The 15,336-nt window shown below is 48.6% G+C and overlaps 1 protein-coding gene across 4 annotated transcripts in view; it reads left to right on the top strand.

Annotated features, from left to right (window-relative positions):
- GPSM1 (G protein signaling modulator 1) overlaps positions 1 to 15,336 on the top strand; it is a 141,142-nt gene that overhangs the window by 33,091 nt on the left and 92,715 nt on the right. For 3 of the 4 annotated variants that reach the window (XM_039507182.1, XM_039507181.1, XM_039507185.1), the window contains exons 2-3: positions 12,662 to 12,883; positions 14,338 to 14,473. In XM_039507182.1, coding sequence (XP_039363116.1) covers positions 12,662 to 12,883; positions 14,338 to 14,473 — 358 coding nt within the window. Of the gene's footprint in view, positions 1 to 11,938; positions 12,223 to 12,661; positions 12,884 to 14,337; positions 14,474 to 15,336 lie in introns of those variants that run through there. The other variant, XM_039507184.1, reaches the window with a different exon arrangement.

Genomic DNA, 15,336 nt, shown 5'->3' with positions numbered 1-15,336 from the left:
GCCAGAGGTCGACAGTCTTTCAGAAGTGGTGTGCCAAGTCTTCATTTATTCACTCTTCACTCTTCATTTTTAGAAAGTCTCTTTCTATACGTCTATAATATATAACTAAACTATTGTTTGTAAAGTAAATAAGGTTTTTAAAATGTTTAAGAAGCTTCATTGTACCTAAGAGGACGTTCTAGCTCTCATGCCAGCTCTGGTACATTCTCGTGTAGTGTAAAAGCATTTTCTCTTTTGGAGCCATTGTGTTTGCTCCCTTGGTTTATGTGAAGGAGTGTTTAGGCTCTTTGGTCCTTTGGTTAAGTTACGAGGCAGCAAAAAGATATTTGGTATAAATCATCGTTAGTCTTTAGGTGATGGTGATGAATGAATCTGGGCCATCTTGCTGTTCAAGGCTACACCTAACCTCCCTACTTCCCACCGCTCTGCTCTCCCTCTCCTTCCTCACAAAGAGAGCGTTCTTTAAACAAGGCAAACAAGGAGGAAGGATAGTCTTGTAGTTCTGTTGAGGATTGGGACTTGGGGTCATTTCCTGGCTCTGCCACAGACTCCCTGCGTGACCATGGGCAAATCACTCAATCCGTCCATGCCTCAGTTCCCTCTCTCTAAAATGGGGCCAACAGCCCTGCCCAGCCTCCCAGGAGTGCACTGAAGATAAATCCCCTGCTATCTGTGAAGCGCTCAGAGGGTACGTTGGTGAGAGCCAGGTAAGCTGGTAGGGAGAACAGTCTGTGTAATTTAATCCATTTGTTATTAATTAATGTGTCTGTGTGTTGATTTAGGTGCCTTTTCCTGCATTTACAAGTCTGATATGTGGCTCTTTGATGCTTCTTGATAGCTGGAAATGCTGCTGTTCTAGAGCCATGTGCATTTCTGTATGACCAGCCTTCCCTAAAGGAGGGTCGTACCTATAAGCAGAGGCTGCCTCAAAGTGTCTGATTGTTTCCTACCCCGCTGAAACCCATAATGGGGGGTGGGGTGTTACTGTGCTGTTAGCTGGGAGCTTAGCTGGGGTGTGGGGAGAAATGAATTCACAAGTTACAGCATCTTGGTCTGGGAAACAAAAATAGCAGCTAATGTGCAGAATTTTCCATTTTAATAATACCATATGGCTGTGCCCACGCTCATCAGCTTGTTCACTGTGCTGTCGTCAGCGATTTGCTGGCTCAGCAGGGATTGAATCCTCTTTAGCTGCACTGAGTAGTGAGCAGCGACTGTCTCTCTAGGCTACGCAGGCCTGACGGTCTTCCTGGGCCTTTCCTGGGGAAAGCCCTCGAGTCTTGGAAGAAGGAAAGGCTGGGGCTCCCGTGTAGCCCAGGGGGTGAGCAAATAGAAAAGGTGGTCACGAGGTCTTCCATGGGATTCTCCAACCCTTGCATGTTTTTTATTGATCTAAAACTTCCTTGAGACATGTGGAAAGCACATTGGCAGCAGCTGGAGGTGGGCGGTGGCTCAAAGAGGCGTCTCTCCTGCAGAACTCCAAGCTGTGTGGGCCCATGAGAGGAAACTCTTTTGGCAGCACGAGGCCAACTTTTCTGGCTGGAACGGGCTGGCGCTGACAGTTCTGTGATTCACGGTCCGCAGCCAGAGGAGAACCCAGCTCAGAGAATGGGCCTTCTGCTCCGTGAGGCACAGAGAATGGCCCGCTTACAATTTACCGTTCCTCTTCTATAGCCACCGTATGTGGATGACTCCGTGGCTCTTTCTGTTACCCTGCATGGAGCAAAGCTGAGAGAGAAGGTGGATGGAGAAGGGATCTTTGTTTGGTTGCTGGGTTTCAGTGATCAAGGTGGAAATTTGTTTTTCTGGTGCCCTAAGACCAAAAAAAACAGCAGATTTTTTTTTTCTGGGGCGGCAGAGATAAAGCCGGTAGAATCCGTCTCCCCTTCTCTGGTGCAGCGGTAGCACAGAGGGGAGCAAGCAGTGCGTCCCTGGCTCAGTGTCTCTCAGAGGCCAAAGGATTGACCGTCAGAATCCACCAAGCACACGGAGTGAGGCTGCAAAGCGGTTACTGTGTTGGGTGGAACTGAAGGTGCCCATGGCACCTCTGGAGCCCCAGCTCCTGGCAGTGATCTGAGCAGAAAAAGCCGTCTGCAAAACTGTCCAGTGCGGCCTCTGGCTGCTGGTGGGCTCGGGGCTGGGCCTTTGGCTCTGTGCAGAAGATGCACAACTTGCGGAAAAAGAGGGCCGGGGCCTGTTGTCTTCTGCGTGGGAGGAATGGAGGCTCTAACTTACGCGTCTGCGTTTTTTGTCCTTGGAGGGTGGCTGTCAAGAATAACACACCGGTTACAGAGCACTAATCACAGCTCTGAATGGATCTATCCTCACAACACTCCTGTGTGGTAGGACGGTGCTATTATCCCCAATGACAGGTGGGGAACTGAGGCACAGAGAGGCTGAGTAACAGGCTATGTCTACACTACAGCATCTATGCTGGCATCGCTCCCTAGTGGAGACACTGTGTATGCCAGCAGCAGGAGTTTTTCCCGCCAGTGTAGGAATGCCACCTCCCCAAACGTTAGCTCTGCTGACAAGCATCTTCTGTTGGCCGAGCTGCGTCTACCCTGGGGGGTTTGTCAGCAGAGCTGTGTCACTAGGGCATGTGGTTTTTTTCATCCCCCTGGTGGGCATAACTATGTGGGATCAGTTTTAAGTGTAGATCAAGCCTGGCTTACCCAAGATCACACAGGAAGTTTGTGGTGGAGCAGAGACTTGAATCCATGTCTTTGGCCAGTGTCATAAGCATGCCATGATCTTCCCCACGCCAAACTCACCATCCGCTGTGGCTTTTTCTATGCTGTGAATGTTTTAAAAAAAAAAATCAGTGCTCCAAGCTGAGAGCCGCCGTGGGGATCACTTGAATGTCTATCGCTCTGGACGTCACAGCACTTACAAGTGTTCATTAAGCCACATGGCATCCAGGCAGATATATAAGCAGCATTAGGCCATTTTTACAGATGAGTAACCTGAGAGACACACTGTCCACAGGCTTTATGTGAGGTGACCTGGTGAATCAGTGGCAGAGCCAGGACTAAAACCAAGGAATCACAGAATAGGAAGGGACCTCAGGAGATCATCTAGTCCAACCCCCCTGCTCAAAGCAGGACAAATCCCCAGGTTTCCTTTTTTTTTTTTTTTTTTAAACCCCAGTTCTCTAAATGGTCCCCTCAGGGATTGAACTCACAACCCTGGGTTTAGCAGGCCAATGCTCAAACCACTGAGCTATCCCTCCCCCCAATCTTAGCTCCCGGTGCTTTGTTACACTTTGAACCCACCAGGCTTGGCAGTGATACTGCCATCTTTCCTACCCGCATCCTTCTTGTGAGTCTGTGCTGTTCCCACTCTGCTGAAATCCCAACCCATTTAGCCCAAGCAAATAGCTCCTTCCCAGCATGACCTTCTCTGGGGGCCCCTTTCCTCTGATCCAAACTCACGGGCATGTCCTGATCTGATTTCCACGACGCCCTGGGACTCAGGAGCTGGAGGACGCAGTGTGCAACATTTGGGTTTTTTTGGCTTTGACGTTGGAGCAGCCGCATGTGAATGCTCCCACAGAATACAGAGGCTTTGGGGTGTCTAAGGACCAGTGATTGTGGGGGCCACATTGTATTCCCCATAATAATCAGCCCTGCAAATCTCATCCCTTCACGCAGCAGCAAAGGGGTTTCATTTGCCATGTGTGCAGCAGGGAAAAAGCCTTTTTATCACCCTCTCTTTTTAGTAAGTCCCAAATGGAGCATTGATGGTAATTAGGCAAGTCAGACATTCAGCAAAGCAGCCAGTTCAAGGACAAACGGATTTTAATTAAAGGCTGCATGCATTTGGGAGCTGTGACACCCTTGTGCCTGAGTAGTTACTATGGTAACATTAGCAAAGCACCCAGAAAGCGTATGCGATTGTGTTCGTGTGTATGAAGTTTACAAATTAGGCTCAGCGGCAGAACAGATTTCACCTCTGGCCACTATAAAATGAGAGTGATGGATGTTGCCCTTGGAAGAAGTAGGTGGGTGTTTTGTTACAGTTAGTTTTTTTCTAAGCTTGGATTGTTTGTGGGTGGGTTTGGTTGTTTGTTTTAAATAAGTCGTTTACATAATTTTAAAAGTTTTCTCTCTTTTTGATGAGCCTGTGATCTGCTCCCTGATTATCCCTGCTCCATAGGATTAGAGGAACTGGTGCCCTCAGCTTTTATGTGCTCTATACTTGGGCAAACGGGACCCTCGGGGAAGGTCAGCCTTGAGGCCAGCTGAAGTTTTATGTGGGTAAGAATCTCAAGATTTGGTTCGTTTGCGATGTCTTACTTAGAAACCTACCGCTGGGTCCTACAGCAGAGTGTGGCTTGTGCCTTGGCTAGTGAAACTTCCCTGATGTATGTAACAGGGTAACATGTGTAACCCACTCCACATGTACGGCTCTCAAAGATTCATCCCTGCGGTGCTGCTTATAATGAATCCAGTTGATTTGCATATAAGTAGCCTATTGTTATTCCCCTTTCCCTGGCCTCCGTCTTTCGACTGTCAGCTTTTTGGAGCAGGTGTTGGGAAAGTGCCTGCCTAAGACATAGAAGGAACCACTCCAAATTGTTATGAATAATAATAATAATGGTAGAGACGAGTTCTAATGAGCCTGCGTTTTTTGCAAACCACAAACTGCCTTTGGAACCAGTGGGAGTTTGGGATGCTGAAAATGCAAAACTGGGACCTTATGGTGCAAAATACAGCAAAGGAAGCTTATTCTTGAAAGGCGGGTTTCTCTGCACAGCTTTCCAGGCGTGGTCTCTAGACATGGGTTGAAGACAGATGGTGTAATTCCTTTTTATTTCCATTGAAAACAGCTTAAAGCAGGATTGGTGTTGCTCTGAAACTCAGGGAGACTTCCTAACCCAAGTAAAATAACCACATCAATCTGGGCATTTTACAGTAGTTTCAATCAAATGTTTGTGCTGGAGTTTAGGTAAACCATTCAATGAGCTGTTCTGGGGTGTTTTCTCCCTTTGTTATTAAGGGGCTGGGGGGCCGCCAAGCAGTGAGAGAGAGAGAAGGGAGGTCATGAGAGTGTGTCAGCTGGAGAGAGAGTTCTAGCTGTCTGTCTATCTGATTGTATTATTTTAGAAATCTGACCCAGCCGGAGAAGTAACTGCTGCTGCTTTTCTTTCTCCCAGCGACCGTACTGCCGTTTTCCCTGGTTACCCGCCAGTCAGACTGTTGTTTATGAACTTGGGGGATATTTTCCAAGGCACAATGGAGAATTAGACACCCAATTCCCATTTGGTGAAATAGCAGTAGCTGCCAAAATGTTGCTTAGAGCTTTAAGAATTTAGCAAATGATGCTAAAAGTATGCCCCATTTATGCCTTGGATTGTATTGGTTTTGGGGTTTGTTGAGAACAACACAGAAATGTTGCAGCTGCTTCCTCTTTTGAGTATGCACAGAACAAATAAGTGTAGCACTAAATTGTCCCACAATAAAGACACGATTGTGTCCTCTTGCTCTGTGTCGGTATTTCTATGGCCTGCTTCACTGTATAATAATCATCTCTAGCTCTTCTATAGCACTGCTCGTCAGTAGATCTCAAAGCGCTTCATAAAGGAGGTCAGTATAATTTTCCACTAGGTAAACTGAGGCATGGAGGTGTGAAGTGATTTCCCCAAGGACACCCAACAGGCCCGTGGCAGAGTCAGGAACAGAATGGAGGTCTCCTGAGTCCCAGTCGTGTGCTCTCTCCACTAGGCCATGCTGTCGCTTTGTAGCACACTGTAGTGTCTGGGCCCCCCCCCACACACTTTATGAATTTTCACCGCACCCCTACACTGAATTATCTGTGTTTTCCCGATGCGGAGCTAAGGGACTTGGCCAGGCTCACAGAGGGACTCCCATATCAAACCCAGATTAACCACAGGACTATCTTTCCCTTGCAGTTAGAGTAGCTCAGCTTTTGGGTTTGATTCTCTGCTCAGCCGCTGATTCACTGCCTGTCTGTTTCCCAGGATCCCCATCTGTAGAGCAGGGGTATTGCATTTCTACCTGCAGGGCAGAAATGAGGGTTAATGCAACTCGCTGTGTTCCCCGCAGTCACAAGCGTGTGACAAAGTAGCCCCCAAATCAGTGACCCTGGTGAGGCAACCGGGAAGCCCCGCTTCTCAGACTTTGTCGCCTCAGAACACGTGTTTTGCAGCTCTGCCTGCTGCTGGAGAAGGAGGAGCTGCTGCTGCTGCTGGAGCTGTGTTTGTCCTGGGGAGCTGCTGGAGCCTGGAGGAGGAAGAGGTAGCCGTTCTCAGCCTGGGGTATTGGCTGGTTAAGCGCTCTGGGTCGCTCTGATCAGGGTGCAAAGCCAGCTGAAGCAAATCCTCCTGTTGGGAGGAGGGGCTGTATTGACAGGATTGCCCAGCGAGATTACCAGGCCAATAGGATTAGCTGACAATGGGAAGGGCCGGCTTGGCTTTTTGACAAGAGAGCAGCACAGTTCTGCTTGCTCGGCACTGATGTCGTCCATCTCCGGCAGGCAGCAGCCATGCGGGTGGCTGGATGTGCGGCGTGAATAGTCTGGAACCTGCAGCAAGGGTTACCCTGGGCCTCTGCAGCTCGGGTGTGCAGTGCCCCATTTTAAAACAGGTTGGTAGGGCTCCGAGTGCCAGTGGGGAGCTCTCTTCCTCTACAAGGGAGGAACAGCGAAGGCACCAGCGGAGCAAGTTTCTTCGTGCTACCATGCCTCAGTCTTGATCTTCACATGTCCCGATTTTATAGGGACAGTCCCGATGTTTGGGGCTTTTTCTTATATAGGCGCCTATTTTCCGCCTCCCCCCCCTCCCGATTTTTCACTTTTGCTGTCTGGTCGCCCTATCTTCAGAGGTCCCACTTGCAGGCGATTGGCCATTCTTTCCATGGCCTCTTTGCTGCGGCAATGGGGACACCTGTCCACCAGTGTTACAATCCGTCCTTCTATAGTCTCAAACCAGGGAACCCCTATGCAACGGTGCAGCAGTCAAACTTTCTACAAAACCTTTCATCTCCTCTCTACCCCTGGCTTGTCTGACTCCGGACAAATGAGTTCTGTGTTTTCCCGGCCAAAGAGCGGTCACGTACTCTTGGCCTCAGCAACTTGGATGTCAGATTACAGGCAAACCACAGAACAAGAAAGAACAAAGAAAAGTCTGAGTGAGAGCACAGTGTGTGTGAGTCTTCTGTGACATCTTGCAGCCAGTCTGCAAAATAGCAGCTGCCTTTGCAGACAAGCTAGAAATTTTAAAGCTGCAGGATAGAGAGGGGGAAATGTTTCATAAGCTACATTATCAGTAACATTTCTAAAATGTCTATGTCTGGGTCACTGAAACACTCTTTTCCTGTTCTGTCTTTCTTGTGCCTTGTCTACTCAAAGTTTTTTGTTCTGCTATAACTATATTGCTTTGGGGTAAATTAGCAGCCCAAAAAGCTGAGAAATCAGCCCAAATTGTTTTAGGAATGTCGTGTCCTTCATTTGCCCAGGAAGCTGCTCAGACAAGCCAATCACATTTTTGGCAATCAGCTATATTTTTTTTTTTAAAAGTAGTGCCTCAGTAAAATACCATTCTAACCACATGGAAATCAGCGAAAGCAGATCAAATGGGAGTCGTCACATTAAAGAAGGAGCAAGTTGTAATAAACACTTTGTTCAATTCTTTTCCAAACACTATACAGAGAACTGCACCCCTGTGACAGAATGTGCTAGCCAAGGACATTCTTGGGGGGTGGAGTGCATGAGAGAGACTGGCCTGCAGAGATCAGTTTTATTATTTTTGGGAGAATTCAGTGGTGTCTCTCCAGTTTTCTCAATTGCTGGCTAGAATCACTGTCGCTAAAGCCCTAGAAGGGTTGGTTTTGCGTGTTTCAGTTCCTCAAACAAAGAGAGGCCAGTTTTACTTTTCTGGCCCAAATCAGTGACCTCTTTCTGGTGGCTGTGCAGGACTCTTGTCGATGAACGGCAAACGCCCGGGTCTTTCCTGGATTTGGGGCTGATGACGTTTGGGTGAGAGAGGGCCACAGCATGAATTAACCGTAGGGGGAAATGAGTTCTGTCCGAAGCATTGAAAAAGACAAGGGGAAGGGAGGGGAAAAGAGCCCTGTCTGCACCTGGAGAGAGAGTGGCTCAGGTTCATCTTTTTATGCACCAGCTAGTTTTCATAGATGCACTGCACTGTTCCTCTGTCCCCACCCTCCCTGTCATCTCTCATGTGCTTTTGCAACGTCGGCTCCTGACTCCACTCTGCCAGTGGTGCCGGCCTTCGGAGCCCATTTCTCAAATTAACAAGCAAGCACCTTCGTGCTTTCTCTTCTGCCACTCGTACGTGGAGGCGCTCCCTGCAAACAGACACCAAGCCACCTCCTTGAGCTCCTTCAGATCCCTCCCTAAAACTCTGCTCTGCCCTGGGGCCTACAAAAACACTGTGGTCAGGCAGCTGATGTGCTGAGGCCACTGCTGATCATGCTCAACAGTGTTGCCTCATTGTTTCTTTGTGCTCTCCCCGACTGTCTTACCCCATTGTCTCATCCTAGACTTAGCCCGTGAGGTCATTGGGCCAGGGACACTGGGTTAGTGCTTGGTTTGTACAACACCTGGCTACACCGGGTCCTGCTCCATGACTGGAGCCACCAGATGCCAACATAATGCAAGTAATGACCCTCTGGTGCTAATGATCTGCTTTATCTTTCTCAGGCAGGTAGGTAATATCCCCATTACAGATAAGGTAAACTGAGGCATGTGTAGTTACCAGAAGTCACATGGTGAATCAGTGGCAGAGCCCCGGAGTCCTGACCTCCAATCCTGCCCTACCCCACTATCGCCACTATCCAACCCTGGTTCTATTGCCTCCCGCTGGTTTCATTTTTTGTTCTGTTTTCTTGTGTCAAATCAACAGCATCACAAATTTCTATTTTTAATGCAGGTTGGATGAACTAAGTGTCTGGTTCAAAGAAATAATCGCCACTAAGCAGTCAAAGAGCCTCCTAGCATGCCCCTTAAATGCTGTGCCTCACTTGCCCCCTCTGTAGAATGGGGATAATGTTGGTTACCCACCAGTATGTACCTGTCTTGTGAGCGTTAATTAGCCCGTGTTTGCAAGCGTTTTGTAAAAGCTCGATGGACCGACGAGGGTTGCTGTAAGAATCGAGGCAGTCTGGAAATCTAAAGGAGAAGGTTGGCATTTGTACCACTGGTGTAATCTATCCCAGGACTAGTTTGTGGTGGGGTTCATATACCTCAGCCATGCCTAGCAATTGCTCTTGGTATTCTAAAGGAGGAAAATAAAATTTCTGTCTCTGTGAATCCCTGTCGTCTGTTAGACAATTCAGTGCTGCATGAGCCGACTTGGCAAGGAAACCTGCAATTGGGCCGTTTTGCTTCCTCAGCATGAACTCAGAGCAGGGGGGTTATTTTTTGCAGTAAATATCGTAGAAAAGTACACGTGCAAAAGTCTTGCACTCTGCACTCGATGGCTTGCGATTCCTTTGGTAGCTCTTAATGACTCCATAGTGCTGCGATGATTGTCTGGCCAGTTTATCTTCCTATCTTGCCTGGAAATCCCGTGGAGTTGAGAGGTTAGATGTTTGAATAGTGAACCTGTCAAAACTACCATCCTGGAACCTAGCCTCGGCTCTGTCTTTCAGGAAATGTAAAGACGCTTCTCAGCTGTGAAAGTCTTTTAAATGTGGGTCCTGGATTAATCCCTTGTAGGAGGCTTATTGCTTTATCTCAGCATTGTTGCGCAGCATTGTAAATAATCTTTTAAATGACTAATCTCAGCAAACAGTAGCTCACTGTAGCAACTGCCCTACTCGAACTAATGGCCTGTATCCTATTCTTGATATTGACCTATCCAGCTGCTGCAGACGAAATAGAGAAAACCCCCAAAATACACCTGGGCTCGCTTGAGGCTTGAACACCCTTGTTAATATTCCTCTACCAAGGGTTGTTGTTCGTGCTATTCTTCTTCATGGAAGTATCAATTCCTTATGAGTCTTGCTAAGATACTTCCCTGAATAGTACCTTGCAGCTGTGAGTTCCACAGGTTGATTATGAGTTGTGCAAAGAACGTTGTGAGCTACAAACCAGCCCGGCACTGTCAACATTAGAGGCTGTAGAGATGTTAGCGACAATTGTGTTTAAACACCTCATGGTTTCTCTGACAGCTGGGATCTGTGATGGCCAAACCATGCTACAAGATTATCCCGCACTGGGGTGTAACACTGGGTTTGTTTGTGTTTTGGGGGCAACCAGAGTGGGGGGGGGGTGCACACTGATCAGGCAAACCTTAATGGACAGTATAGACCTAAATAAATATGTGCCATCTAAACTCTAAAGGAAAAAAAAATTTTTTTTTGAAAAAAAAATGAAATAAAAAAAATAATAAAAAATCCAAACCATTTTGGCCTAAATATTTTGGTTTTTGACCCAAAAAAAATTAAAGAATTTTCGTTTAAAATATTTTAAATGTCCTTGAATATTTTTAATTAAACCTTTTCTTTCTTTTTTCAAAATATACTCATCTTTTTACAAAGTGTAAACACGGTTCTAAGATGCCTGGCTTCAGCTGTAACGCAGACAGAGCTGCAAGGCTCCTTGTGCGGAATAGATGGCCTTGGGAGGAAATACCTCTTGCACCGCTCTTTTGCCCGGGTTCCCTGTGCTTTGATGGGCTGTTGACCATGTGTGTAAGTAATAGGAGGTGTCAAGAAGCACAAGAGACAAAAGGTGGGCCCTAGTGCTAATGTGTAGAGCAGGCCTGTGGAAAAACTGACGGCCGGGAAGTTAATGAAAAACAGGCCCAGGGAACTGTGGCTTATAAGCCTAGAAATTCTATACAGTCCAAAGTTTGTAGTGCTTGCCAGATTTCTGTGGGATTCGCGGGCTAGCCTCTGCGTTACCCCTTGGGAAAGCGGCATGGGCATCAATTTAGGGTGGATGAGGTATGCACTCCCTTAAAGAAAACCACACCCATCCATTGCTCTCGTGCGGCGACGCTGAGTGTGTGTGGGGCCTGGAAACCAGGAGATGAGGCCTGGGTTCTCATCCTAACAATCCCACATTGGCCCTGTGTGTAATACTAGCCAAATCACTCAAGCCAGCATTTTCAAAGGTGGCCTGTAATTTTGGATTACCCTCGTCTCAGACACACGGGGCTTGATTTTCAAAGCGGCCGAGCACCCACAGTCCCAGTTGACGCCTGATATTTGCTCCAACCCTGTTCTTTTCCCTGCCTCTCGTTTCACAGTCTCTTCAGTTCAGCATCACTCCAAACCTGCCCTTCTCACCCTGGGTCTACCCTGTCTATTTAATTGCAAGCTTTAGTGAGGACCGTCAACCACTCTGTTTGTTCAGTGCCTGGCACCAGGGGCTGGCTGGCCCTTAGACACTGCCATAAAAACATGATTAATCATTTTTTTATAGCCAGGAAGTACATCAGGTGCTGCCTGGAGAGGAAGAGAAGCAACACAACTTTGCTGTGCAGTGGAATGAGGAGCTGGTCATGCTGCCAGATGGTGAGAGCAGGTCGGGAAATAGCCCCTGGTTCCACTTTGTGACAGTGATGAGCACTCCTAATTCGTATAGTCCAGGAACCCTTTAGCACCTGGGCTATTTACATGTGCTAACTGAAGCCGGTTCAGAGAGCTGCTCGAAAGGATGGACTTGTGGCTAAAGCACAAGACTAGGTGTCAAGAGACCTAGGTTCTGAGCCTGGCTCTGCCACAGACTCTCTGTGCCACTTTGAGCCAGTCACTCAGCCTTTGTGCCTCGGTTTCTCTGTCTCTAGCATGAAGAGTGTGCGTCACAGGGGTGTGGAGGCTAAATGTAATGAGGGTGAAGCATTTGAGAGCCTACGATGTGCGGAGTGTTGTTGTTTTCTTATTTCAACAGGAGTCTGAAGTGTGTTCATTTTTTTTTTTTTTAAATAGGCATCAGGTTTAATACAAACAAGGGGAAGTACTTTTTCCACACAATGGCAAGTTAAACTGTGGAACTCACTGCCATGGGATGTTGATGGCCAAAAGTATAACTGGGTTCGGTGAAGAATGAGATAAAGGATAGGGCCGTCAATGGCTATTAGCCAAGATGGTCCGAGATACAACCCCATGCCCGAGGCCACCCTAAACTTCTGACTGTCGGGAAGGGAAGACGAGTGGATCACTCCAACTGCCCTATGAAAGGGGAAATCAGCTGCTCCTCCACTTCATGTGTCTAACAACCCTTGATCAGGTGGTTATTCTGTATGGAGCGTTTTGTACAATTCCCCTTCCCCGCGTCTTCACACTTAAGGTAAAATTTTCAAAAGTTCCTGTGTCGTCACCTAAGAGCACAAGTCCCTTTCAAAAGGGATTTAGGCACTTAGGAGCCTAAATCCCATTGACTTTCAATCAAACTTTTGAAAAATTTGCCTTTAATCTTTAAAATCTATTCTGGCTCTCCCTTGCCTTCAGCGTGTCGGGCCTTCTGTCTGCGTTGGGGCAGTCTGTGGTTTGCATCACGCGTTTATTCCTTGTGCTCTCAGCAAAATGTATTGACCCTAAATATGTGCCATCTAAACTTTGTAGTCAATGGAAAATGCCTTTTTGACCAAAATGAAATGTTCACAATAAAAAAAGGTGGGAACTCCAGAGCTTGGCTCATCTGGAAATGATCTTCTTGATCTTAACAGGATGGAGGCCTCCTGCCTCGAACTAGCCCTCGAAGGAGAGCGACTGTGCAAAGCTGGGGACTTCAAGGCTGGAGCAGCCTTCTTCGAAGCAGCAGTGCAGGTGGGGACAGAGGATCTGAAGACTCTTAGCGCTATCTACAGCCAGCTGGGTAATGCCTACTTCTACCTAAAGGAATATTCCAAGGCCCTGGAATACCATAAGCATGACCTCACTCTAGCCAGGTAAGCGTGCCTGTGAACGCAATCAGGCAGGGCTCGCGTTAAGGCAAGATCCCTGGGATCCTAGGCCAGCAGCCTGAGGGATCCAGTCACTGCAACTGAGAACAGATCTGGGGCACCAGGGGGTGGGTGAATGGAGAGAATCAAGGAGCCAGGGAGGAAGAGTCTGTGCGGTGTATGGGATTGGGAGGAAGAGCGAGGAGTCTGAATGTGGCGGAGGATATTGGGAGGAAGGTCTGGGGCCCGTTTAAAATCTGAATCCTCCCCTCCCCAAAATACCTTCTCCCCTGGTGGGGGGATGGGGGGTGTCACTACAGCGGAGCCCATCTCAGCCAGGCTTCCTCTGCATCCCGCCCAGGCCAGAGCAAAAAGCAGTGCACGGCCATCTGTTGTCTCCTCTAACAGTCGCTCTAAGGGCCACCTCCAGTCGGACTCCCTGCCTCAAGGTGTGCAGGCCGTTTCTAGTGCCATTGCATGCGACCTTCTGGTCCTTTGGATAGTGGCGAAAGGTGGGTTTCATGGGACCAGCTTTTAGGAAGAAAAAATAAGCATCCTTTCAGCCCCACCACATGACACCAAGGCTGCTCCCCCTCGCACGGAGCATCTTAGTTGGGTAATTTGGGCCAGGTTTTCCAAAGGCCCCCAACAACATTTGGAAGCGCATCTGCTTTGTGTGTGCAAAGAGGTAACGCTGACTTGCCCGCCCACACAGCGGGTTTGTGTCAGCTGAAACCATGCCTTTTGAGGGGTCATTAAGGAGGCTTGCTGAAAATGTGGCCTCAAGACCCATTTAATAAACACCTTTAAAAACGGGACAATTCTCCGTCTGCAGTTGGTTAGATTTACTGATATCCGAGAACCTTCCGCACTCTGCAGAGAACGTAGCACCGAGGTGGTGGCCCGGGTGAGCAGCACGGCGTGGCATTTGTCCCTGCGTGACTTGAACTCGCTGCAGGGCAGCTTCAGAACCTGGCTGCCTCCGGGCACTGGTGTAAAACCGGTACCTGGGCTGGGCGGGGCTAGTGGAAGTGCTGTCCGATGTGCCTGCATCACTAGTCCCCAGGGGCTGGGAGGCAACAGTATGCTCAGTCCCTGGAAAAGAAGGCAAACTCTGACTGAGCAGAACTGATAGGCCATCTTGGGCATTGTGTCCTGTCCTCTCCAGCTGAAAGGACCGTAAGTGGGGAGGGGGAGCTTCAAGTCTGGGGGTGGGGGTCTGGTAAATAGAACTTTATTTTCCATCCTGGATTTCGACAACTACCAGAGGGGAATCAAAAATCTGTCTCCCAGACTGAATGAGCTTTCTCCCTCCGTTTGCACATGCTGCATACAGGCTAGGAGCCGGATGGGTTCAGTGCCTACTCCTGCTACAGCCTTAAGTATCAGCATGATTGAATTCTGCCTGCTGAGTCCCAGCATTTATAACTGCCCTTCCCCTTCCTCCGGTCGTCTTGTAGAACCATTGGGGACCGTATCGGAGAAGCCAAGGCCAGTGGCAACCTTGGGAATACATTGAAAATACTTGGGCAGTTTGATGAAGCCATCGTTTGTTGCCAGAGACACTTGGAGATTTCTCAGGAGCAGGGAGACAAGGTACTTGATCCGTGATGCCCAACAGGAAATATTCCCTGACTTTTAAAAGATTCCTCCTGCCAGCCAACAATTGGGACAGCATTGAAGCTGGCTCTGGAAGGAGACTGACCGTATCGCCCTCCCGTTCTGCTACAGATCTGATGCCAGGGCAGCTAGTGGCAGAGGAAGTAGGGGATGTGTGAATGGATGAAAATGCGGGCAGGCCATCCCTGGAATGAAGACCCCCAAAATACCCAGGAAGCAATGGATTCCCCCAGAAAGAAAAAACTGAACCCAAATAAATAGAGATTCACATTCCTGGAGTTCACAGAATGGGGCCAAGCAAAGAACTCCAGGATGGTTCTTGGACCTCAGTTGTACAGGCAGGGAAAGGGATTCTTCTCGGTCTTTCTCTCTGACGCATGCTGTTTGGTGGCCAGTGTGAAATGAACCGGGTGTGTCTCAGCCCAGTTCCTGGTGGACCAGCAGCCACGCCTCCCTCTCTCGCGCACACAGATCTCACCACGTTTGGGAGCATTGAGCGGGCAGTTTCACTGGCGAGGCCAGTCATGGGGGTTGAACTCCCCCTCTGCGCCCACAGGAGATTGGCAAGGGGCATTGTGGGATAGCTGGCACCATTCCTGCCTGTGCTGGGCTTATTATATGTATAGATAGGAGTCTCCATGGTCCCCATCCACGAGGGGCTGGACTGAAACCATCCCTTGCACGTAGGCCACCAAGCAGCCATCGGATGAGGACTTGAGGTCACTACTGGTTTCTCTTCAGAGCAGTGAATCCTAGTGGATAGAACATTAGACGGGGACTCAGGAGACCTGGGTTCCATTCCCCACTTTTCCACTGGCATGCTGGGTGGCCTTGGACAA

The sequence above is a fragment of the Mauremys reevesii genome, linkage group 19 (assembly GCF_016161935.1).
Source record: "Mauremys reevesii isolate NIE-2019 linkage group 19, ASM1616193v1, whole genome shotgun sequence".
NCBI lineage: Eukaryota > Metazoa > Chordata > Testudines > Geoemydidae > Mauremys > Mauremys reevesii.
This window is presented reverse-complemented; position numbering and strand designations above follow the sequence as displayed.